General features: G+C 40.9%; 1 protein-coding gene across 12 annotated transcripts in view; it reads left to right on the forward strand.

Moving 5' to 3' along the window:
• The window catches only part of COL13A1 (collagen type XIII alpha 1 chain), a 646,904-nt gene that overhangs the window by 495,352 nt on the left and 126,294 nt on the right, over positions 1–25,258 (forward strand). For all 12 annotated transcript variants that reach the window (XM_033940521.1, XM_033940520.1, XM_033940522.1 and 9 more), the window contains 2 exons: positions 3,836–3,859; positions 15,476–15,529. In XM_033940521.1, the coding sequence (XP_033796412.1) occupies positions 3,836–3,859; positions 15,476–15,529 (78 nt within the window). The remainder of the gene's footprint in view (positions 1–3,835; positions 3,860–15,475; positions 15,530–25,258) is intronic.

Genomic DNA, 25,258 nt, shown 5'->3' on the forward strand with positions numbered 1-25,258 from the left:
ACTGTGAAATTAATTCTGGGTGGTTCAGGTTGAGAGAGAGACAGCACCATTTCTTGAACAATTACACTGGCTTCCAGGATGTTTAAATTAACAACTCGATTATTAAGAGCCTTTTTTTATTAAATCCTTTATTAATTTTCAAAACTAATACAAAGTGCCCTAAATTATATATACATTAATAAAAAAATTAGCACTTAAATTCCATCAATAACAATGAAGATAATAAATATCCCTCCCCTCCCATCCAACAATTTGATCAAGAAATGAACCAGAAATATATCCCACCCACCCTGTCCTAGACATGTATAAAAATAAACAAAAGATTTGAAAACCAAGAAACTATGTTGAATTAACAAAGGATGTCAACGGGCCCCAAACCAAATTAAATATTTTGCTATGCCCCAGTATATCTGCATTTATCTTTTCGTATTGTACCCCAAACATAAACTGGCCCACCAAAACGGAAAGTTGAGCCAATCGCAATTCTTCCAATTGCGGGCTATCAACTGCATACCTATCCCTGTCATAATCAAGAAGAGCCTGCCTTTGTAGCAATCCATGGGAGGCTTGACGTGCTGCAATGTTCCACATATAACTGCCTCATACATCAAAGGGATTGCTGATTCCAGTATAAGGTTAATCTGTCCCCATATTGACTTCCAGACACTCTGAGTATCAAAGGACAATAGAACAACAGATGATCCAATGTTCCTATGTCTAGATGACAGTGCCAGCATCTATTAGATTTAGAACTGTCTAATTTATGTAACCTAACAGGGGTCCAAAATGATCTATGTAACAGAAAAAAACATGTTTGTCTCATAGATGCTGATGCTGTACATTTCATCCTCCAAGTCCAAATTCATGGCCATCGAGATGCAGAAATATATTGCTGTATCTCGGTGCTCCAAATTTCCCTAAAACTATTTTTTGGTTTCTTATTCAAAAATTCAGAAATTAATTTATACCACTGGGCGGCCTGATGCCCCAATAAATCTGCCTGGAAGCATAGGACCTGCAAAAACTATAATGATTTTAAAGATTCTGCCATTCATGGAACCCACTCTGAATGGCCTGCTTGAACTGCAACCACCGATAATTTTTGAGATTTTGAAATACCGAATGATTGTTGCAGTCTTCCGGAGTCTGTCGTAGGGGAAAACACCCTCCAGGGATTCAAGACAAAGTTAGACAAGTTCCTGCTGAACCAAAACGTACACAGGTAGGGCTAATCTCAGTTAGGGCGCTGGTCTTTGACTAAGGGCCGCCGCTTGAGCAGACTGCTGGGCACGATGGACCACTGGTCTGACCCAACAGCGGCAATTCTTATGCTCTTATGTTTCCCATTAGATATCTCCCTTTGGGAATCGATTTTTCTTAGATATTTAATGTAACTTGGAATGTAAACCGCTGAGGTCTGTAATATGGTGTAGGCGGTATAAGAAATGATATTAAAGGCAACATAAACATAGCACTATGAACAAATTCCATGCATTTGGTTCAAGAAAAAAACCCTGTATTAACAATATATCTTTATTATTTAATCATTTGTTTTCTCAGGTACTTTAGCTAGATTGTGAGCTTTCGGGACAGTTAGGGAATTTCCAAGTATCTAGTTTTCACTTTTATTTTTATTTTATTGTAACCCGTTCTGGGCTCTTGGGAGGACAAGCTATAAAAAAAAATGAACAAATAAATAAATAAATGTAATTGAACAAAGTAATGTGTAATCCTTTCATATTTGGGAATTAAGAACATAAGAAGTTGCCTCCGCTGGGTCAGACCAGAGGTCCATCGCGCCCAGCAGTCCGCTTCCGCGGCGGCCCATCAGGTCCATGACCTGTAAGGTGATCCTTGTCTAAATCCTTTAATCCCCCTTGTCCTTCTATCTATATCCTTTCATAACCTATCTCTACCTCTATCTATATCCCTCAATCCCCGTATCTTTCAGGAATTTATAATAATAATAATAATAGTAATAATAACTTTATTTTTCTATACCGCCATAGTCAGGCGACTTCTAGGCGGTTAACATTGTAAGAAGGCTGGACATTCAGCGAATAACAAGAGGTCTTAATGCAATACAATAATTCTGCATACAATACAATACAATGAGTCTGAATACCATACAATACAATAGAATACAATAAGTCTAAGTACAATACCATACAATGAGTCTAAATACTTTACAGTAATCTAAATGGGAAACTTACGTTCTAATTGGAGTTCTAGGGGTAATGAATATCTGAATACTTTAGTACTAACATATTAATTGGGGTTCTCTGGGTAGAGAATACCTAATACGTGAAGGGAGCTTCTTGAGAGAAAGAATAGGAGATTACAGAGGGGAAGTTCTAGTGAGGGAGGGGATTGTTTTGGCCAATGAATTTGGCGAACAGGGCGGTTTTGATCGATTTTCGGAATGCGCTGTAAGTCAGATTGGGTTCGTTTAAGTAGTTTTTCAGCCAAACTTGCTGTCTGTTCGCTTGGAATTTAAAGGTTCTATCCAGGAATGATTTATATCTGCAGCCTGTAATCTTTGGGTATGTGAAGAAGTTTTTGTTTCTGGTTGCTCGCGTGGGGTTATGTAGGATGAAGTGAGTTTGCAGGTAAGAAGGTGCTAGTCCCCAGATTTGCCTGAAACAGGTGCAAGCAAATTTGAATAATATTCGCGCTTCTATTGGTAGCCAATGCAGCTTTTTATAGTAGGGGCTGATGTGGTCATTTTTTCTTAGTCCGAAAATTAGGCGAACGGCGGTGTTTTGTATTAATCTCAGTTTTTTTATTGTTTTTTGTGGGATACCCAGGTAGATGATGTTGCAGTAGTCAAGAATGGATAGGATCAGCGCCTATGTTGGGTCAAAGTGTTTTTTTATGGTCCTTAGTTTCCATAGCATGTTAAAACATTTTTTCACTATTGAGTTTGTGTGGTCAGTCATAGTTAGGTGTGTGTCTAGAGTGATACCAAGTATTTTTATGTTTTTGGATATTGGGTATTCGTGATTGTTTATTTTTATCGAAGTTTTCGTAATTTTGTCGTTAGGACTAGCCAGAAAGACTTTTGTTTTCTCTGCGTTTAGTTTCAGTTTGAAATTGGTGGTCCATTTATCAATTTCAGTCATTATGTTTGAGAGGTTGTGTACTCTGTCCTATCACAACCTCCGGAAGAATTTTCTAGCATTGGTTCTAAACCTGTCCCCTTTCAATTTCTCTGAGTGCCCCCTTGTTCTTGTGGTTCCCAATAGGCTGAAGAATCTGTCCCTTTCTACCTTCTCTATGCCTTTCATGATCTTGAAAGTCTCTATCATGTCTCCTCTGAGTCTCCGCTTTTCCAGGGAGAAGAGCCCCAGCCTTTCTAACCTGTCTGCATATGAAAGGTTTTCCATACCTTTTATCATTTTCGTCACTCTTCTCTGAACCCTCTCAAGTATCGTCATGTCCTTCTTGAGGTACGGTGACCAATATAATTCTAACCCCTTCCTTTACAAAGCCACTCTAGCATTTTTAGCACCGGCCACCGCAGTAACAGCTCCAATGCTCATAGAATTCCTATGAGCGTCCGAGCTGTTACGGTGGCGGCCGGCGCTAAAAACGCTAGTGCGGATTTGTAAAGGAAGGGGTAACTGCAGTATTTTGAACAGTTTGTAATCCAGATGTCAGGAAAAAATGTTTTCCCCTTATTTTAACACTCAGAGAAATCTTGATTTGTGTTTTATCATAATATAATAAACTTGGAAACTTGGATCATTTCCAAGATTCATTGCAGATTTATGAAATTAGCAGATTTACCAAATTTAACCTCAATCTTTTTGTTTGTTTGTTTTTGCTTTTCTAGGAAATCCAAACATTAGCCCGCATGGTAAGGAAGGCCTGCTGCTTATGGCTTTTATATCAAGGCATCATGCAAAGATTGTCAGGTGGTAAATAATTGGATGGGTTCTAATAACCCCTGGAAAGAAGAGGAGCCTAAAGGATAGAGGAGCAAAAGAGTAGCCCTAATGGGTAATGCAGTGGGCTGAAAACCTGGGGAACTGGGTTTAGTTCCCACTGCAGCTCCTTGTGACTCTGAGAAAGTCTTTTAACCCTCCATTGCCCCAAGTGCAAGACTTAGATTGTGAGCCTACCATATAATATATGTAACTACTTTGGTTGTACCCACAGAAAGACAATATATGAAATCCATAACTGTAGGAGTGGGCTCAGAACTGGAAGGCCCAAGTTCAAATCCCCCAGCAGCTCCATATAACCTTGTCAAGTCATTGGGTCCAGTACTGGGGAGGGTCTAGAGCAAGGATTTCAAAGTCCCTCCTTGAGGGCCGCAATCTAGTCGGGTTTTCCAGATTTCCCCAATGAATATGCATCAAATCTATGTGCATGTACTGCTTTCAATGCATATTCATTGGAGAAATCCTGAAAACCCAACTGGATTGCAGCCCTCAAGGAGGGACTTTGAGATCCCTGGTCTAGAGCAATGTCAGTCTGAGTCGTATCCCTCTGTGTTGAGCAAACCACTCCTATACCATGGCAAGTGGAGGTTCCTCCCTGTGTTTTTACAAGAAGTCAGTTTAACACATGGACATCTGGATCCGATGCCCTTAAAGACTGCCAGAGAACCTTTCCCCAGAGATGACTTTGTTGCCTGGAATATTCTATACAGTGTCGTAGTAAGGAGGGAGGTGGAAGGGGGGTGGACCACCCCGGGCGCTGTCTTTGCAGGGGCACCAACCCCTCTCCTCCTCCATCTGCCCCAGTGTACCTGTTGAAATGTTCGCTGGCACAAGAAGCATCTTCCACCTGCTGCTCGTGCAAGCATTGGATCCCTTCTGACGTCACTTCCTGGTTGCAGGACCAGGGCGTGATAATAATAATAACTTTATTCTTTTATACTGCCATAACCAAATGTTCTAGGCGGTTTACACTAAAAAGAGCTGGACAATCAGCGAAATACAATAATACAGTAAAAAAATGAAAATATTTGTAAAATAGAATTTCAATAATAAAACTCACTGAGGACAACGCAAGCTGCAGGTGGCCGATGCTGCTTGCACCAGTGAACATTTCAAGAGGGGCAGGGGAGCACTCAAGCAGCGGAGAAGAGCGGGCAGGGTTGCTCAAGCGGAAGAGGGCATACGACGTGGCAGGGAAGAGCATGTGGCTGCCCTGTGCGGCAATGCCGGATGCCACTGATTCAATGTACTCCAAAAGAGCATTGGTCAGTCGAGGTAACCAATAAAATAGAACAGAATTGTGTTCTTTCTGTGTACCAAAAACTTTCATTTAAAACCCTCATCCATAAGAGGTTGACAGCATGCTCTCTAATGTATGTTGTAGCAGTGAATCATATTTAACTAGAACAAGTGTTTTGAATTTGTATACTTTCCTATGACAAAGGACAATTGTAAATCAACACTTTCATAGTACTGCATCAGTGCAGTGTATACTGCTCTGGTAATTCAGAATCTTGATAGTCTGCTATCCGTGCGTTTAACATGTCTTTAGTCGTTTAGCACTTTTTCAGTATTATCAATGGAGAATAGTATTTGCAGTTCTACAGCATTATCAATATAATGTACTATCATCCTAATTCTTTATACTTGCTAAAAACTGTGCATGCAAAATTGTGCACGTGCCTAATTTGTTTGCACAATTTAATTGGTTAATTAGCCAATTAGCACCAATAATTGGGTGCCAATGTTCAATTATCAGTGCTAATTGGTCCTAATTTAAATTTACACATGCATCTTTAGGCACCAGGATCACATGGATCCATAAATACATAAGGACTAATGATACATAAGGACTAGTGGCATGATGCATAAGGACTAATGGTACATAAGGACTAATAATACATAAGGACTAATGGTCTACAGAAGGCAAAACTGGCTGATGACCATAGTTAGGTGAACAGCAAAGATTTAGGAAATGAGAAAGCACGTAAAAAGGGAAGCTGTGCTGAAGTAAAATGGGTAGCCAGTGGGCATATAATAGAGCTTGAGAAACAGGGTCATGTGCATGAAGATTCTTCAGGAGTCCGATTGCTGTGTTTTGTACACGTTGGTGACGCTGTATATTCTTTGCTGTGAGACCGATGAATGGGACGTTGCAGTAGTCTATGCGGGAGAGGACAAAGGCATAGAGGAGGAGTTGAGTGAAGTCAGATTCAGAGAAGTTATTCCTTATTTTTTGTAGTTATCTCAGGTAGGAGAATGAGGAGGTGACCACCTGAGAGATGTGGTTGGAAAGTGATAATTTGGAGTCGAGTAGTATCCCTAAGCTGTGTGTTTGGTCTTTTGCAGTTATTGTAGTTGATTCCAGAGTAGAGTGGGGCGGTTCCAAAGGAGTTCCATTTTGGAGGCATTCAATTGCAATTTGTTGGTGGACATCCAGTTCTTAATTTCTGAGAGGCAGTTCATGATTTGGGAGTCACGGGTTTCTCCCAGGGGTAGATAGATATTAATTTAATGTAGCACCTATTAGCAAAACATAAAGCAGTGTATGATAAAAACAGATAACACATACTGTACTACAATTCATGCAATAATACAAGTCATAAAAACAAACAGTTTGTTAAAATTATAAAACCATAGATGAACATCAAAATAAAAAGTCATAAAGGGGGCAATATCTAGAAAGCAGTAGAGGTTTCCCTCCATATTTTCAGGTTTCACATTTGCAAATTTGGTTATTTGCGAGCCTCCTGCCTGCCAGACCCCTCCACACCTTACCTTAAAGCCCTGGTGAAGCAGGGCAGAAGCAATCTTCCTATGACCCTGTCCCTTGAAAGCCGCAATAAAAAATAGCTGCCGCAAGTTCATGCAGCAGTCTCGCAAGACCGCGGGAAAATCATGAGACTGCCACTGGAACTTGCAGCAGCCATTTTTGATCAAGGCTTTCACAGGGCAGGAGTTTAGGAAGATTGCACCTGTCCTGCTTCACCACTAGACCACCACTGCTTAAAGGTAAGGTGTGGAGGGGTTCGGAAGGCAGGAGGGAGCGAGACTTAAGGTTTGGGGGGCCCCTAACATTATTCATGAAAACATAGTATTTGTGAGGGGCTGTGCCCCTATCCCCCATGAATATGGAGGGGGGAGTGTATATACTAATGTTCAAAATATGGGAAGCAAGGATCTAGATCTAGAGGCTGTGATGGAAGAGGCTGAGTTGGATTTAGTGGCAATCACAGAGACATGGTTCATAGAGAACCATGACTGGAATATAGTTATACCAAGAAATAATCTGTTCTGGACAGATGGGTGTCGCACCCGAGCTCCTGAAATGCGCAGCGAGCCCAGAGGAATGTGACAAAACCTCTAACCCAGCGTGTCCCTTGCTACTAAGGGACCCTTCAGTACTTTATTCTGGAAAAATAGTCACTTTATTCCAGCCACTGGCCCAATAAACCAAAATACAGGCTTCAGCCTGGCAGTTGCAGGAAAACATACATTCCATTAAATCATGCAAAAAAACCACAACATCAAAATCAAAGTGTTCACGTTTGTCAGCAATGATTGCAGTGTAGTCCCCTGCTTCTGGGCTTAGCAGTATAATATAACTTAGTCCTCTTCATCAGAGCAGACCCATTCTTTGCTGACGTTTTATCCCACAGTTCATTATTCAAAATACTGTCCTGGTCAAATGCAGGTGTTATTCATTCCTTTCCCTCTGAAACGTTGCTGCTGTAACCACACACAGCTGAGAGAGAGAGCAACATAATTACCCAGCTTGGTAATAAGCAAGGAAACCATACACACGTGGCTGGAAACCCCTCCTCCCCCCCCTATCCCCCCCAATGCTCTAAGGTCAGATTTAAAGTACAGTTTTCAAAAAAAAAAAAAAAGTCCTAAATTCTCTTCAAGAGAAAAATACAGTTTAACTGTAAGCTCAAAGACTGAAGACAGCAAACAGAACTCTTATGCTTCACTGTATTTCCATAGCTATTGGACAGGACTCAGTTCCTACCAGGCTTTCCTGAACATCCATGGCTTCTCCCTGATCCTGCTCCCAAAGCTCAGAGGAAGAAGACAACTCCTCTGGCAAATGACTGATGCAGTCTGTCACCAGCCTCCTCTGGCTGGGGAGAGAGGAACTTGCTCTCCTCTCCTGGTTGCCTCTCTCCTGTTTGCCTGCTTCCTCTTCCTGTTCTGAAGAGACTCATTTTATCCTGTGGAGAACCACTCCCCCTCAGACTGGGTGGGGGAAGGGCTTTCCACATACTAGCCTGCCCCCTATGATTACAGGCAGGATTCTTTCTAGCCCTAGTCCTAACAGGCACAGGCTGCTCAAAAGATAGCAAACCTCTAGCAGTGGCAGGAACAGGTTTAAACTGAGTACAGCTTTCATGCCTATCCTTTCCCTGCCATGCTTCATCTGACACCATCTCACTATCTGAGCAGTAGTCAGCTAACTCTGCAGATGGGCATTCCACCTGATTAGCTCTTTTACATCTGGGCTCAGTGTGTTTTCTTCTCATTTCTGGGACAAAACCTGGGACGGATTCGGGTTTGTTAAAGATAAGACCCGAAATGGACTTGGGTTCGTCACACAGGGTAGGAAGAAAAGGAGGGAGAGTGGCATATGTTAAAGATCTTATCAAAGCCACACAATGTCAGGATCTGCAGGGTAAGGAAGAGGCACTGTGGGTCAATCTAGAAAGAGGGAATAGAAAATTGATTTACATTGGTGTGATATACTGGCCTTTGTCACAGACAAAAGTGGACAGAGATTTAATAGTATACATTCAGAATATATAGTAACTGTAAAAGAGGAAATATTACTAATAAGTGATTTTAACATGCCAGATGTTGATTGGAGGATCCCTATTATGGGGTCTTCTTGAAGTACTGTAGGGAGATCCTGAATTCTCTACTAGGAGAACTGTGGTAGACCCTGATCGATTTTCAGAGGATTGTGTTAGTGAGAAGCTAGCTAAATTGTAGGTGGACAAAGCGATGGGGCTGGATGGTGTACATCCGAGGGTACTGAAGGAACTTAGGGAAGTTCTGGTGGCTCCGCTGGCTGACCTTTTCAGTGCTTCTCTAGAGTCGGGAGTGGTATCGGAGGACTGGAGAAAGGCAGATGTAGTCCCTCTCTACAAAAGTCAAAGGAAGGAAGAAGTAGGGAACTACAAGCCGGTACGTCTGACTTCTGTGGTAAGTAAATTAACAGAAATACTTTTAAAACAGAAAAGAGTGACATTTCTGGAATACAGTGGATTACAGGACCTAAGGCAACATGGATTCACTAAAGTCAAATCTTGTCAGACAAATCTGATTAATTTCTTTGACTAGGTAACCAGAGAATTGGATAGTGCACTAGATATGGTATATTTAGATTTTAGCAAAGCCTTTGACAGTGTTCCACACAGGAGTCTAATAAATAAACTGAGTGCTCTCGGTATGTGCCTCAAAGTGACAGACTGGGTCAGGAACTGGTTGAGTGGAAGGCGACAGAGGGTAGTGGTCAATGGAGATCGCTCTGAGGAAAGGGATACCAGTGGTATGCCTCAAGGTTCGGTTCTTGGGCCTGTTCTTTTTAACATTTTTGTAAGTAATATTGCTGAAGGGCTATCAGGTAAGATTTGCCTCTTTGCAGATGATACCAAATTCTATAAAAGAGTAAACACTCCTGATATAATACAATACAATATAGTGTCTTATATTGCAATTCTCTACAAGGAATCTATACGGTTTACAATAAGAGTTAGATCGAGTTCTTGAAGTTATTTAAGTACATAAGCTGAAGTTATATACATGATTGTTTGGGGGAAGAGGTGAGGGTGGGAGAATGTGCTAAAGGGAGACTAGATACTGTATGTTATGTTTTTTTCCGGAAGTCAAGGTAAGTGGTGGGTTCTCTTAGGTATATTGGTAGTTTGTTCCAGATAAGAGGTCCTTGGTATTGAAAGGTAGCTTCAAACATCTTCTTCCGCTGAACTTGTTGAGGTGAAGGGAAGGATAGTTTGAAGTGTTATGATGCTCATGACTTGAAGGAGTGTAGGACTATAATATCTGAGTTTAGCCCATTGAGTTATCTCCATAGATCGCTTTATGAACCATGCAGGCTATCTTGAAATGGATCCTCTTTTTCATCTGTAGCCAGTGCAGTTGTACTAATAGCAGACATGCCCTCTCGTACCAATGAATAGTATGAGGAAGGACTTAGCGAAGCATGAAGAATGGTCTGAAGTTTGGCAGCTAAGATTTAATGCTAAGAAATGCAAAGTCATGCATTTGGGCGGCAAAAACCCAAGGGAATGGTACAGTTTAGAGGGTGAAGAACTTTTGTGCATGAAAGAGGAGCAGGACTTAAGTGTGATAGTATGTGATGATCTTAAGGTGGCCAAATAGGTAGAAAAGGCAACGGCGAAAGCTAGAAGGATGCTGGGTGTAAAGGGAGACGTATGGCCAGTAGGAAAAAGGAAGTATTGATACCCCTGTATAAGATTCTGGTGAGACCTCATTTAGAATATTGTGTAAAATTTTGGAGACCACACCTTCAAAAAGATATAAACAGGATGGAATTGGTTCAGAGGAAGGCTACTAAAATGTTTAGTGGTCTTCGTCATAAGGCATATGGAGATAGACATTAAGATCTCAATATGTATACTTTGGAGGAAAGGTGGGAGAGGGAAGGTATGATAGAGACATTTAAATACAATCAGCAAAAAAATTGTTATTAGCCTAGTGGTGGAAATACCCCATGAAAGTACATTTATAATAGGTGGAGAAAAAGCCTCAACTTATCAACAATATACGGACGGCAACCCAATGAGTTCTTAAGCCAGTCCTGCTCTGTTCATAGGCAAAAAAAACTCCACACGTTTCAAAATGTAACTTTTCAAAACGGGACCAAAGCCACCACTGTGCTCAGGGAGCCAGAAAAAGACATTTAAATACCTACATGGCATAAATGCACATGAGGCAAGTCTCCTTCATATGAAAGGCAGCTCCTGAATGAGAGGGCATAGGATGAAGTTAAGAGGTGATAGGCTCAGAAGTAATCTAAGGAAATACTTTTTACAGATAGGGTGGTAGATGCGTGGAATAGTCTCTGAATTCAAGAACGTATGGCACAGGCACATGGGATCTCTTAGGGAGAGGAGGAGATATTGGATGCTGCGGATTGGCAGACTGTATGGACCATCTGGCCTTTATTTGCCATCATGTTTCTATGTTGGAATAAGCCATTCTAAAAATATTGATCAATTAACCGTGCTATTAAGTGCTTCAGAAAGACAATAATTATCTGCATATAATAATGATTCTAATTACAATATTCTTATTTTCTCATTCTTATATTTTTGACAAATGTTACATATGCTATTGTGCCAGCTGGCCACAAAAGGAGTAATTTTGTAATGAGGGTGCCATATTTAGATGCCAGCAGTCCATGTAAATGACCAGAATACTGGCATATATGTGCAAGAGCTGCATAAAATTCAATGAAGGTCTACCCCTGCTCTAGATGAATCATTTTTAAAATTCACGGGGAGAGATCCAAGATGGCGACGGAGTGAGTCACCCTTGAAAGCTGCTCCTGCTTGGCTTGGTGATTTCTATTTGATTTAAAAAAATTTTTACCTTAATTATGCCTAAGCGCAGAGGCAAACAGAGAGGCGTTCTTCCAGCCTCATCTGGTACTTCAACGGCGAGACAGGTGGCAATTACAGCGTATGCCACACCGGCTGGATCGGGCATATCCGCTGACCGAGGGGGACAGACCTCGATCTTGGAGAGCAAAATTTCGCTTAGCCCTATGGGTCCTGGAGCTCCTCCGCAGCCCGGGAGGATGTCGGGGACACCGTCGGCAGCACAGGAGGCGCCGGAGATGAGTTCTCCGTTGACGCTGCTGAACTCACCCCTGACCCCGGAAGTATTCCACGGCTTGCCGACTCTCTTGCAGTCAACAATGGAGAACGGAGGAGCAGTTGCTGGTGAGGAAGCAGGGACAGAGGAGCAGCGAGCTAATGGGGTAATTCCCGGAATATCTTTCCCCCCTCCTCTAGTAAGACCTGAAGTCATCGATATGGAAGCAATCTGGAGTGGACTTGAATCAATACATAAGGTATGCTCTCAACTTTTTTCTTCAACACAGAATACTAATTTACAAGTTAAAACTTTGGAAGAGAAACTCCAAAAGCAGTCCAATAGAAAGGACAATTTGGAAAAATCAGTGTCAGAAATAAAGGCTTCTATGAATTTACATTTGAAGGAAAAATCTTTGTTGGTTAGAAAAATGGAAAATTTGGAAAATGCAAATAGAAATTTAAATCTTAGACTGTTGAACTTTCCGGTATCCAAATTTCAAACTCCAAGAGACTTATTTAATTCCTTCTTACAATCAGTGTTGAAATTTCCTGAAAATAATATGCCACCGCTCCAAAAACTATACTATTTGAATATTCCCAAAGAAGAGAAAAGCAAAGGGATTGTATCAGGAGACTTGGATCTCACTGGTATGCTGGAAACATCAATTCAAGAAGAAATAATTGTTAGAGCAACTTTACTGGTAACCTTTGTTTTTCTTCAGGATAAAGAGGCAGTTCTCCGTTTATTCTATAGGACTGAGAATGTGGAATTTCACGGCTCCAAAGTTTCAATATTTCCTGATGTATCAAAATTGACGCAAGCCAGACGGAAGAAATTCCTGGCCTATCGACAGTTAACTTTGAATATGGGAGCAACCTTTCAGTTACGCTTTCCCTGCAAATGCTGTCTTACCTACCAGAATGTTAGATATATATTTTATGATCCTGACCAATTAAATTTCTTTTTAGAGGGTAAGATGGAGTCTAGAGCTCCAGATCCTTCCATACAGTCCTCTATCCAGGCAGATGGTTAAATCCAACCGCACTCTGTAAATTTGTATGAGTTTTTCTTTTCTTTTAGATCCAACTTCCCTTGGAGGTGATGGACTCTCTCTTCAATATGTGGACTTCTGATTAGTCATATATGTTGAATTATTATATATAATTTAATATAATTATTTTCTTTTTCAATTGTTAATTTCTTTAGATTGTTGTTAAACAATTTGTGAAAAATTATAAATAAATAAATTTAAAAAAAAAAAAATTCACATTGGTTCTGCTGCTTTGCTGCATCATTCTCCACAATTTCCTTCCCTTTTACGAAGCCGCATTAGGCTTCTTTATCGTAGGCTGCGGCGGTATTAGCTCCGATGCTCATGAGCATAGAATTCCTATGAGTGTCAGAGCTAACACCACCACAGCTGACAATAAAAAAGCCTAAAGCAGCTTCATAAAGAGGGGGGGGGGGTATTTTATTTTGTACTGGTTTTCACAGACTCTAAGCGATTCTGATAATAATTTGAAAAACATGTAATTAATGGCTTTCAACTAATCAAAATAAAATATATAGGTATTTTTCTGCCTCACTGTAAAGATCTTAAATATATGGGCAGGTAACATATGCATAGATTTTTGAGTTACTTTAAAATAAACCAGTTTATACAGGCAGTCCCTGGGTTAAGAATGAGTTCCGTTTTTTAAACTGTTCTTAAGTTGACTTTGTATGTAATTCAGGTCCTATGTAGTTCACAATATATAAAAATATTAAAGAACATTAAACATTTAAAGAAACAGTTCTCAAAATAAAGTACTGTACTGAAGTTTAAATAGAAAGAAAAAATAGGAGGTTTACAATTACTTTTGTTCTTCATCCATCCTACATTTCTCCCTCTCATTTCTCTTCCCCATGCAACTGTACCTCACACCTCTCCCACCACCATCCAATATTTCTCTCTCCCTCGCTATGCCCAACAATTCTTCCCTTTCTTCATTTCCCCACGTGCACCTTCTCTTTCCCTCTCACTCAGATTCCCATGCCCAACAATTCTCCCTTTCTATTTCCTCCCCACCTCAGCATCTCTTTCCCTCACTCTCTCCATTCTTCTATGTCCCAAGTTCATGCTCTCTCCCTCTTTTCTTCCTTCCATCTTCCTTCCTTCCATCCTTTGTCCAAAGTTTGTGCTCTCTCCCTTCATTCTGTATCCCAGCACGAACCTGTATCTCCCTTCCTGTGTCAACATGCCACCTTTTCCTCCCTTCTTGTCCCAACATGACCCTCCTCCTCCCTTCCGTGTCCCTATGTGCCCCTCGTCCTTCCCTCCATTCTTCATCTTAAATTCATGCCTCCCTCCTACAGGTATTTATCTCCGCTGGCCGGCTGCTTCCTCCCAGCTGTACTTCTCTTCGCAAAGCTGCGGCCACGGTTCCTATACACAGCCTGAGGCTAACCCAGAAGCCTTCCCTCAGATGTCAGAAGAAAGGTTCTGGGTCAGTTGAGGGCTGCATGCAGAAGCCGCTGCTCGCAGCTTTGCAAAGAGAAGTGCGGCTGGGAGGAGGCAGCTGACCAGTGGAGGTAAACACCCGCGGGAGGGAGAGAGGAATGAATTTGGGTAAAGGTACCTTGTTTTAAGTAGTTATCAGTAGTTTATCTCTGCCTTGGAGTGTCATACATGGGAGTTCCTGGCTTCCCACCCCATACCTATTCCTTCTGGAGAGGTGAGTTGATGTGCTTTGACCCTTCTTTCCAGTTTTGGAGAAAATCTAATGTCAGACAAAACAATTTTTGCATAATAAAAAAAAAAAAATGTCTAAGTCCCCTTTTGGCCTAAGTCAGTAGATGCTGAAGTTGGCAGCAGGGAAATGTCCATTCTCAAAAAAAAAAAAGTCCAAATTGAGGTTTTTCATAAGAATGGCCTACCTGCATGTTCAGCAATCTACTGGCCCAGACTGCCACTACGTCTATCCCTTCACCAAATTCCTGACTAAAAAATCGCCCAAGTCCCAAATGCCCAAACCCACACCTTTTAAGAACATAAGAATTGCCGCTGCTGGGTCAGACCAGTGGTCCATCGTACCCAGCAATCTGCTCCCACGGCAGCCCCTAGGTCAAGGACCTGAGCCCTAACTGAGTCTAGCCTTACCTGCGTACGTTCTGGTCTAGCAGGAACTTGTCTGACTTTGTCTTGACTCCTTGCGTTTAGGCGAAGGAGGGGCCAGTACTTCACCTAAAAGCTGGATTCTGTAACCTGCGTCTGTCAAAAACAACACCGGTTACAGAATACCCCTCTCCACCCTCTCCCCCCCCCCCCCCCCCCACAGCAACGATCACGGCAGGAGAGATGCCTAATCTCTCTGCTGCGATCGCGATCCCCCCCCTGAACTGCCGCAAACCGCGGCAGGAGTGGTGACCAATCTCTCCTGCCGGCATCCCCCCAACAAGCCCAATAATGGCAGGAGAGATGCCCAATCTCTCATGCCGAAGGCGCAGTGCACCCCCCCTCCCACGACTACCGGCAGAAGGAATCCCAAGCCCTCCTTCCCTCTGTCTTTTTGATCATCCAAGTACCAATTTAGGCCACTTTTTGAACATTTTTTAAAAATTATCATCATGAGCCCCATTGTTTTCAAAGAAAACACAATTTTGCATTTTTTTATAATTATTGTCTTTAGGGACCGCCTGGACTTCCGGGGCCTGCAGGACCACCAGGACTAACTGGACAGAAGGTAAAGATACTTATTTTCATATGTGCTTATCACTTTTTGGTGAAACTAACATGAACATGTCAATAGGGTCTCATAATTCTAATGATCTTTTTCTAGATTTATAAACTTTCAAAATAATGCCTATTCTAATCAAGTTTGTACTTTCCTGCATCTAGTGAAAGAAAAATTGGCATATCAAAAACTGAGCAAGCACAAATTACCCAGTGGTTGCCATGGGAAGTCTCCAAATTGGTTAGTTTTGCTCGCACATGCAATAATGAATCTCACGTGTAAGCCAAAGTACGTGGAGTATGATCTTAGTCTCCCAAATAAAGTGCTACTACTCATCATACTGCTAGCATCATACCAGTTCAGTAAACAAAATGTCTTTGCCCAAGGTTACTGCATGCCTTCAAATTGAGCTAGATGTGTCACTGGATAGACAGTGAACAAGAACAGACCAAATCCCCGCAAGCAAAAATCCACAAAAAGAAGTAAAGATAGGGAAACACAACCATCACCAATAATGATAAAACTGAGCGATTTATTGCAGCATGTAGTATGGACTTGACACATTTGTTATAACCCCTGAGGCAGGCCTCTTGGCCAAAGCATGGACCATGTGGGCTCCATACTACTTGCTCCAATAAATCGCTTGGTTTTGATCAGTATCCCTGGTGGTTATGTTTCCCTATGTCTACTGGATAGATAGTAGTCATGGCCAGGAGTCTTTCTAAAGCAAGTGTAGTCTGATGCCATCACAAGCCTTTGAAGCAGATTGGAGTAAGCTAAAGCCTATGATACGCTGAATATAATATGGAAGATATATTATGTTTGAAGAGCCATAACAAGGAGGGCAGAGCTAGATGAATAGGAGGGGATTCCATGGCCACAATGTCTTTTTCTTTTTTATTATGGACAGCTGCACCTTCCTCTAAAGGTATCTTTAGGAGACCCACATTATCAGCAGTCCTGACATGTAAGCATGCTACAATGTCCCATATTTTAGATAAAAGAAAGATGGAGAGTTACAGGTATATAAAAGATGGTCATTAAATTATTGTTGTGATGTGCAACATTACCACAAAATAAGGCATGCTATGGGCAATTAATGTATGGGACCACTCCCAAATCTAGAGATGCATTGAAAAGGCAAACAGCAGAGCTGCCAGAACTTCCCTAAATTCATTCAGTATCCCATCCAGCCCCATCACTTTGTCTACCTTTAGTTTAGCTATCAACTCACAAACACCATCTTTTGAAATTTGGGCAAGATCTACGACACATTCTGGGTCATTAAAAGGCACCCTCTTATTTGGTATCCTATTTGAAATTGTCTTATTCAATAAAATGTACCAGAAACTCAGGTATGTTCATCTTCCCTACCCCAAGGGCCTGTCGTTACAAGACTTTTTTGGACAGGACATTGGAGTATCAGGCAGGGAAGATGAACTCTTGGATGGGCCCGTTGATTGCTCAAGCTTATTCTTATCTTACATTTAGGAAATCATTAAAAACTTACCTATTTGATGAACAAGAATGATTGATTCATTTAACATTCATGATGGTGCTTTCTACTTCAATTTTTATTTCTGTTTAATATATTTTAATTAATGCTGTATTAACAATTGTATGTAGAAGTGTGTCCTGAAATTGTATTTTCTGCTGACTTGTCTCAGTTTTCTGTTGTGAACCGCTTAGAACTGTTGGTGGGCGGTATACAAGAAAATAAATTATTATTATTTGTTCAAGCAGGGAATGTCTCATTCATGACTCTGTATAGTGCTGCGTACATTTAGTAGTGCTCTAGAAATAATGAATATTGGTAGTAATAGTCTTCTATGGTCTTACTCCCAGCCCTTCATCTAAGAGCATAGAACAGAAATATTTGTTAAGGAATTCCGCTTTATCCTTATAAGCTTCTGTGTATTGTTCCCCTTCAAGCTTTACAATGCCATTTTTGCTCTTCCTCCTATCACTTACACTGTCCCTGAATTTTACTTTAATGGCTATTTAATCCATTTCTATCTTTGCTTGCCTGACTACTTTATAAGTTACTCTTAGCTTTTTCAGGTATTGTAGCCTATCGTCTTCTTTCTGTGATGTATTGTAATTTATTATATGAAGGCTAACCTTTTTTCCCTTAGCTTTTCAGCTACTACGTTTGCAACCAAAGCGGCCTTTTCCTCTTTTGTTTACTTTCCTAGCAAAAAGGTTTGGTGCCCTTAAAATAGCTCTTTTCAGATGTGCCCACTGCTTTCTACTTCCCTAAGCAAATTGCAGTAATCTAGGCAAAAGGTGATAAGAGTGTGGATAAGGGTTTTTGGTAGTGTGCTCGGAAAGGAGAGGTCAGATTTTGGTAATATTATAGAGAAGTGAGAGGTTTTAGTGGTTTGTTGGATCTGAGCAGAGAAGGAAAGAGAGGAGTCAAAGATGGCCCTGAGGTCAGGGAGGAGGAGAGTGTTGCTAACAAAAATTGAGATTGGGGGGAGGGAAGTTTAGGTGGAACGATAAGGAGCTCGGTCTTAGCCATAGTCAGTTTTAGATGGTGATGAGACATCCAAATGGCAATGTCAAACAGGTAGGCTGAGACTCAGGTCTGGATTCCTGTAGAGATATCTGGTGTGGAGAGGTAGATCTGGGAGTCATCAACCCAGAGATGATACTGAAAACTATAAGAGGAGATCAGTGCACTGAGGGACTGGGTGTAGATGGAGAAAAGGAGAAATCCCAAGACAGAGCCTTGGGGTACACTGATTGATACTGGATAGCAGTGGAGAAGGATCTACCATTGCATACACTGAAAGTGTAATGGGAGAGATACAAAAAAACCCAGGAGAGAACAGAACCCTGGAACCCCGCTGAGGATAGCATATCAAGGAGTAGGTGGTGATCAACAGTGTCAAAAGAAGGATAAGGATAGAGATCAGGAACAGGCCATTGGAGACTATAGCAATGGCAGTTTCTGTGAAATGCATTGGGGCGAAAGCCGGATTGAAGTGGGTCAGAATAGCTTAAGATGAAAGGAGGTCCAGGCAATGGCAATGAACAGCACATTCAAGTAGCTTGGATATGAAGGGGAGGAAGGAGATAGGGCAATAGTTGGAGGGGCATGTGGGGTCTATGAGGGTTTTTTGAGGAGAGGTGTAACTACAGCATGTTTGAAGACATTCGGAACCGTAGCAGTGGAGAGTGATAGGTTGAGGATGTGACAGATAGGAGGGATGACAGTGAGAGAGTGCTGAATAGGTGGGTGGGCATCGGATCAGAGGAGCAGGTAGTGGATTTGGAGAAGGAGAGAAGATGTGCAGTTTCCTCTTCAGTGATTTCAGGAAAGGTGGCAGGGGTTGAGGGAAGGTTGGCAGAAGGGACAGATGGAAAGAGGAAGAGGGGAGGTGACCTGGTTGAGAACTCAAGGTGAATCTTCTGAACCTTGTTGTAGAAGAATTTGTTAACCCTTTCCCACTGAATTTAGTTTAAAGCCCTCTTCAGTAGGTTAGCCCATCTGCTGCAGAAGACTTGAATGGGGGCAGGTTTTGAGAATGGGTTATGCCAGTCTTCTCCTTTGCCTTTTTGGAACTTAATTTAAACAAGACAGGGAGGCTATTGAGAGGAGGAGGGAAATCACTGAGGAGTCGTTTCTTTTTTCATTCAGATATTTGAATCTCATTAAATCAATTCAATCAAGCTGTGCCAAGAGCATCAGGAGGTGCATTAGCCTGATGAAGCTCCACGGGGAAAGCTAGCAACACTACTTGTGGTGTAGCTAATTGATCCACAGTAACACAGCCCATGAAGATTTTTTTTTATAAATTGCACTACTGGTTGCCATTGTAATGAGCTTATTTGCATATATTTGCTTGCAAAATAGCTTACTATATGTACCTTCTGATTATAATAATACTTTATTTATAGACCGCTAAAGCCATGAAGTTCTAAGTGGTTTACAATAAGTTGGACCAGTACGTTAACCAGGATATTACACTGATTGGAGAGTTACAATTAGATAAAAGAAAGATGGAAAGTTACAGATATATAAAAGATGGTCATTAAATTATTGTTGTGATGTGCTACATTACCACAAAATAAGGCATGTTATGGGCAATTAATGTATATGTATTGCCAAACAACGCACATTCATTTGGAGATTACCTGTGTTACTGAAATACAGCTTAGTTACAGGCTGTTAAGTCTGGTAAGGAGTCAGAAATAGCTGTCCTATACTTATGCGCTAGTCTTAATATTGACTTAATCGGCATGCACTAACTGGCTTTTAAAAAATAAAATTCCATGCTGAAGCCTGCACAGGGCTCGATATTGAATTTCTGGTTTTAGCACTGAATTTTGAGGCTGTCCGCCGAAGGCTGAATATTGACTGTAGGGTTCTGTGATACCAGCTGATGTCACAGCATCAAATATAGACAACAAATACTCAATATACTTCCCCCTCCGTATTCACGAATTCCATATCTACGGATTCGCTTATTCGCAGTTTTTTAAATTTAAATTTTTTTTTTTTTTTTCAAATCTTTATTTTTAAAACTCACAATAAGTGTAACATAGAATACAATCATTTTATACTTTAACAACACTTAATATATCATCAAATTCTAACTCGCATCAAATATCCCCCCTCCCTCATACCCAACAATTATTCATAAGCACAAGAAATCATAACATATTCCCCCCCCTCAACCCCACCCTGGACGTGTATGAAAAGAAGGGAAAAAATAATAATATTCTATGCAGTAATTTCAATCTTTACAGTATCTTGTTAATGGCTCCCAAATAACCTGAAATTTCTTAAAATTTCCCTGCTGTATGGCAATTCCCCTTTCCATTTTAAATATGTGGCACAAAGAGTTCCACCAAAAGCTATAATTCAGCCTATCCCAATTTTTCCAATTATTCGTAATCTGTTGTATGGCAACTCCTATAATAAGTAGAAGCTTGTTATTATTAGAGGATATTTGGCTCTTACCCTCATTGACATGCCAAACAATACGGTGTCCTAGGATAATGCCACCGGATTATCTAACAAACTATTTATATGACCCCCATATTGATTTCCAAAAAGCAAGTATCAATGGGCAATACAATAACAAATGATCTAATGTCCCAGCTTCAAGATGACAGTGCCAGCATCTTAGAGCTATCTAACTTCTGTAAATGAACCGTGATCCAAAATGCTCTATGTAACAGAAAAAAACAAGTTTGTCTCATCATTTATTTTCATTTTTTGGGCTATTTTAAGCCCTGCAAGCCCCCCCCCCCCCCCCCTTAAGCCTTACCTGGTGGTCTAGTGTGTTTTTGGGACAGGAGCGATCTTCTCACACTCCTGCCCCGTGTAGATCGCTCACAGGAAATGGCTCGAGAGACTACGGGAGCTCAAGGCGGCCGTTTCCTGTGAGCGATCTGCACAGGGCAGAAGCGTTGGAAGATTGCTCCTGCCTGAAAACCCGCTTGACCACCAGGTAAGGCTTAAGGGGGGGCTTAAAATAGCCGGGGGGAAGCGGGCAGAACTGGCCTGAATATTATTCATGGTTTTTTTAATATTTGCAGGCCGGCTCTGCCTTTAACCCCCGCGAATACAGAGGGGGAAGTGTAGATATAATTTATCTCATTTTTTTTTTTTTTATTTCAGCGATATCACTCAATAGCGAATCAATATTTTGTCACATTAAAGAGTTGCACACCAATTGTCTTCACCGATCCTCTTATCTTTGCTATTCTTCTATATTTCTTCTAAATTTCATATATTATCCAATCCCTTTCCAACATTAAAGCATGACATCTTCCAGAGTTTTGTGTCATTTTCTGCTTTTGCCATTTCTGTTTGAAGCGAATTGGAAGAAGCACCTTTTATGAAAGCATTCAAGCAATCGTGCTGCAGACTCTGCCTGAACATATCCTGCACAAGGAGGGGTGTCAGATATGACCAGTCCAAGCAATAGTGCTTTCAAAGGTCTTGCAATTCTTCATTCATCCCCTTCCATCCTTTTATATATAGTGATTTTGAGCTTTTTAGTTTAGTGAATTTTGTGTATTCAAAATACTTTTTTATAATAATTTTTTCTTAGATATTTTCTTGTTTATGTTCAAAAACTTTTATATAGACTTGTCTTCAATTCATATAAACAGACTTATCTTATGAGAACTTGTCTTCATAGGCATAGGTAAAGCCTATCTTGTGTTACCAACGTTCAACATTCAATTAGTACTAATTGAATGTTGAACGTTGGTAACACAAGATAGGCTTTACCTATGCCTATGAAGACAAGTTCTCATAAGATAAGTCTGTTTATATGAATTGAAGACAAGTCTATATAAAAGTTTTTGAACATAAACAAGAAAATATCTAAGAAAAAATTATTATAAAAAAGTATTTTGAATACACAAAATTCACTAAACTAAAAAGCTCAAAATCACTATATATAAAAGGATGGAAGGGGATGAATGAAGAATTGCAAGACCTTTGAAAGCACTATTGCTTGGACTGGTCATATCTGACACCCCTCCTTGTGAATCATTCACTCACTCTGTATATTTTAGTTTAAGTCTTTCTCTGTTTGTTGATTCAAGAAACGTAATTTAAGGATGGCCCAGTGAACATATCCTGCACCACATCATAAAAGGATGCTCTCTCTTAGTACATACATTACTAGTTGTTAAGCCCGTTACATTAACGGGGTCTAGAATTTATGTCTGTCTGTATTTTTCTTTCTGTCTCTTTCCTCCCTCCATTTCCCTGTGTAGTGCTGTCTCTGCTTTCTTCCTCAGTCTGCACTCTCAAGCTGTAACATTACTGCTTAGCTTTTTCTCCCTGCAAGCATCTCTGCTCTCTTTCTCATCCCCAGTCTCTTTGCTATTTTTCTCTTCTTGCAGGGGTCTCTGCTCTCCTTTCTCTATATGTTCCAGATTCCTGCAAACTTCTGTTTGCTCTTGATCCTGTGTTTCCCTGTAGGTGTCTCTTCCTTTTTTTTTTTTAATTCCTTCTTCACGTATAGTTGATTTATTAAAAGTTTTTATATTTTTCCTATTTGTTACATGCCTGTCTCCTTGGCCGCTGTATGTTTCTCTTTTTTTGCTTTCTGTGTTTGTTTGTGTTTTTTTGCTGATTGTCTACTTGGTCGCTGTCAGTCTGTCTGTCTCATTGGCTGCTGTATGTCTGTATGTCTTTTTTGCAGTCTAACTCTTTGGCCACTGTATTTCTGTATGTCTTTTTTTCCTGAATTTATCCTTGGGCATTGTATTTTTTATTTTTTTCTGTATGTCTCTTTGGCTGTTTGTATTTTTTTTTTGCTGTCTCCTTGTCCACTGTCTCTCTATCTGTCTACTTGGACGCTGTATGTAAGTATGTCTGTATTTTTTTTTTTTGTTGTCTGTCTCCTTGGCTGCTGTATGTCTGTTTGTCATTTTATTCCTGTGTGTCTCTCTCTCCTTGTCCTCTGTGTTTTGTTATTTTTTCAATCTGTCTCTTTAGTCCCTGTCCTTCTGTGAGTGTCTGTGTGTCTCTCTCTCCTTGTCCACTGTTTGTTTGTTTTTTTCAATCTCTCTTTAGCTCCTGATCCCCTCTCACTGACCCTTGCGACTGCATGTTATTCCGGCTGGGTTTCCATGGCAACCCTGCTCGCGGGTCTGTGAGTGTAGGGGCGTTTTGTTATTTCCTTGTGGGAAGCTGTCCGGGTCTGGCAGCGCCATATAGGGCGGAAGCGGGGAGGCGGGGCCTCAGCACCAGCCGGGCGTCTCGCGCCGCCGGCCCCCAGGAGCCCGAGGCCGGCGGCAGAGGAGGCAGGGACATGCCTGGCGTGTCATGGTGCAGGAGGAACGGAGATCGGCGGCTGGCTGCGGTCCGGCTTGTGGAGGCGATCAGCTGGTGACGTATAAGCGCGCATGCGCACTCCTTCGGCCACAGACCTACAGCGCACGGAACACACAAATAGGAGTGCGCATGCGCGGCTAGCTTTTTATTATATAGGATACATTGCAGACAGCAGCAAGAGGGATGCCACTTGGAAATGAGTTAGAAGTAGAGAATGGCACAGGGACAAATTTTTCCCTGTTTCAAGTTTAATAAGTTTCAAGTTTAATAATGTTTTTGATTAATCGCTTAATCATATTTCAAAGTGATGAACATAGTAATAAAATTACAGCATTAAGGGAGTAATACAATACTTAACAAAAAAATTAAGTCCAAAAAGGACTATTAACAAACTTAACAAACAAGTAAATATAGGGAAAAGGGAAGTGAACTACAAAATGTTTAAAAGAGCAGAACAATCAAGGAAAGAACATAAGGCAGGGGATATAAATATTCCATAATCTTAATCAACAAACAAGAGTAAATCAGAAAGAAATAATTAATTATCGAAAGCATCTTTGAAAAGAAAAGTTTTTAAATTACTCTTAAATTTATCAAGGTTGCGCTCTTCTCTCAAATAGATAGGAAGAGAGTTCCAGACTTGAGGGGCCGTAACAGAAAAAATAAATTGTCGTCTTGTATTAATGATTTTAAGGGATGGAATCGTCAACAAGTGCTGTTCATTTGATCGTAACGTTCGGTTAGAAGTATAAGGAATTAATAATTTGAAAATAATTGCTGGGGCTTTATAAAGTAGGGATTTGTAAGTGAGTAAGCATAATTTGTATGTTATCCGGTGAGATAAGGGTAGCCACGGGAACTCATTTTACCATCCCGGCAAGTTCTTTTCCTGTCCCCCACCCCATTCGTGAAAGTTCTGTCCTCATCTGTACAAGCCTCAAATGCTTTAAAATCATAAGTGGTCGAGGTTTGTGTGGTTAAGGCAGAGCTTACAGGAATGGGGCAGGGATTGGACAGGGATATTGAGTTCCTGCGGGGACGGGCAAAGCATTGTTCCCCGTGTCATTCTCCAACGAAGTTAAAGACAAGAATAAACTTCCACAGGTACAAGATATCACACCCTAGAGAAGAATAAAGTAGCATCAAATTAAGGAACATGTTTGCAAGTCAGATCAATGCATCAGTTGGTGTATAAAGAAGACATGAAAGGGAAACTTGAAAAGCACTCAAAAATGATTAGGCACTTACTAGAGGCATTTGATTTTCTTCTTCTCATTGCAAGACTGTTTTCCTGTAGCTGCACAGTATATCTCACTCACATTTCCTTCCTACTTCTTAATACTATTACTTGCTTTATTTACAGCTTGGGAAACAAACACAGATATTAAAATCCAAAGTTCAATTTATATAATCAAGGAACTTTATCTAAGGGGTCCTTTTAAGCTGGGGGTCACTTTGGATTCAACGAGTTGAAGGAAAGCCGCCAAATATATTTCCATGCGAGTCACAACATTGCTGACTAGTGTAACATAGTCAATGACGGCAGTGTGTGTCAGTGATGTCCTCCCCACCAGCCCATAATAAACTGTTTGTTGGGCATATCCTCAAGGAGGTGGGCATTTCTAAATACGTTCTCTTCACCTAGTGGGAAATGCCTTGTCTTTCAAGCATGTGGCTCTTCCTCCCATCCACTTCCCCTTTCTGTTGTGAACTTGTATAGAGAGGCAAAAAACAGAAGAAAAAAGTCAGGATATTTATGAGGGCTGCCTTAGAGTTTTCCAAAGGCCACCATTGGCCCTTGGGCCTTGCATTGAAGAGCACTGTACTGAGGCATGCTAACCGATTTAGCACACACTAATGGTTAGCATTTAGTATGCATTAAATCAGTTGGCACACCTTAGTAAAAGACCCCTAAGTTTGCAGTAACC

The sequence above is a fragment of the Geotrypetes seraphini genome, chromosome 4 (assembly GCF_902459505.1).
Source record: "Geotrypetes seraphini chromosome 4, aGeoSer1.1, whole genome shotgun sequence".
Lineage (NCBI taxonomy): Eukaryota > Metazoa > Chordata > Amphibia > Gymnophiona > Dermophiidae > Geotrypetes > Geotrypetes seraphini.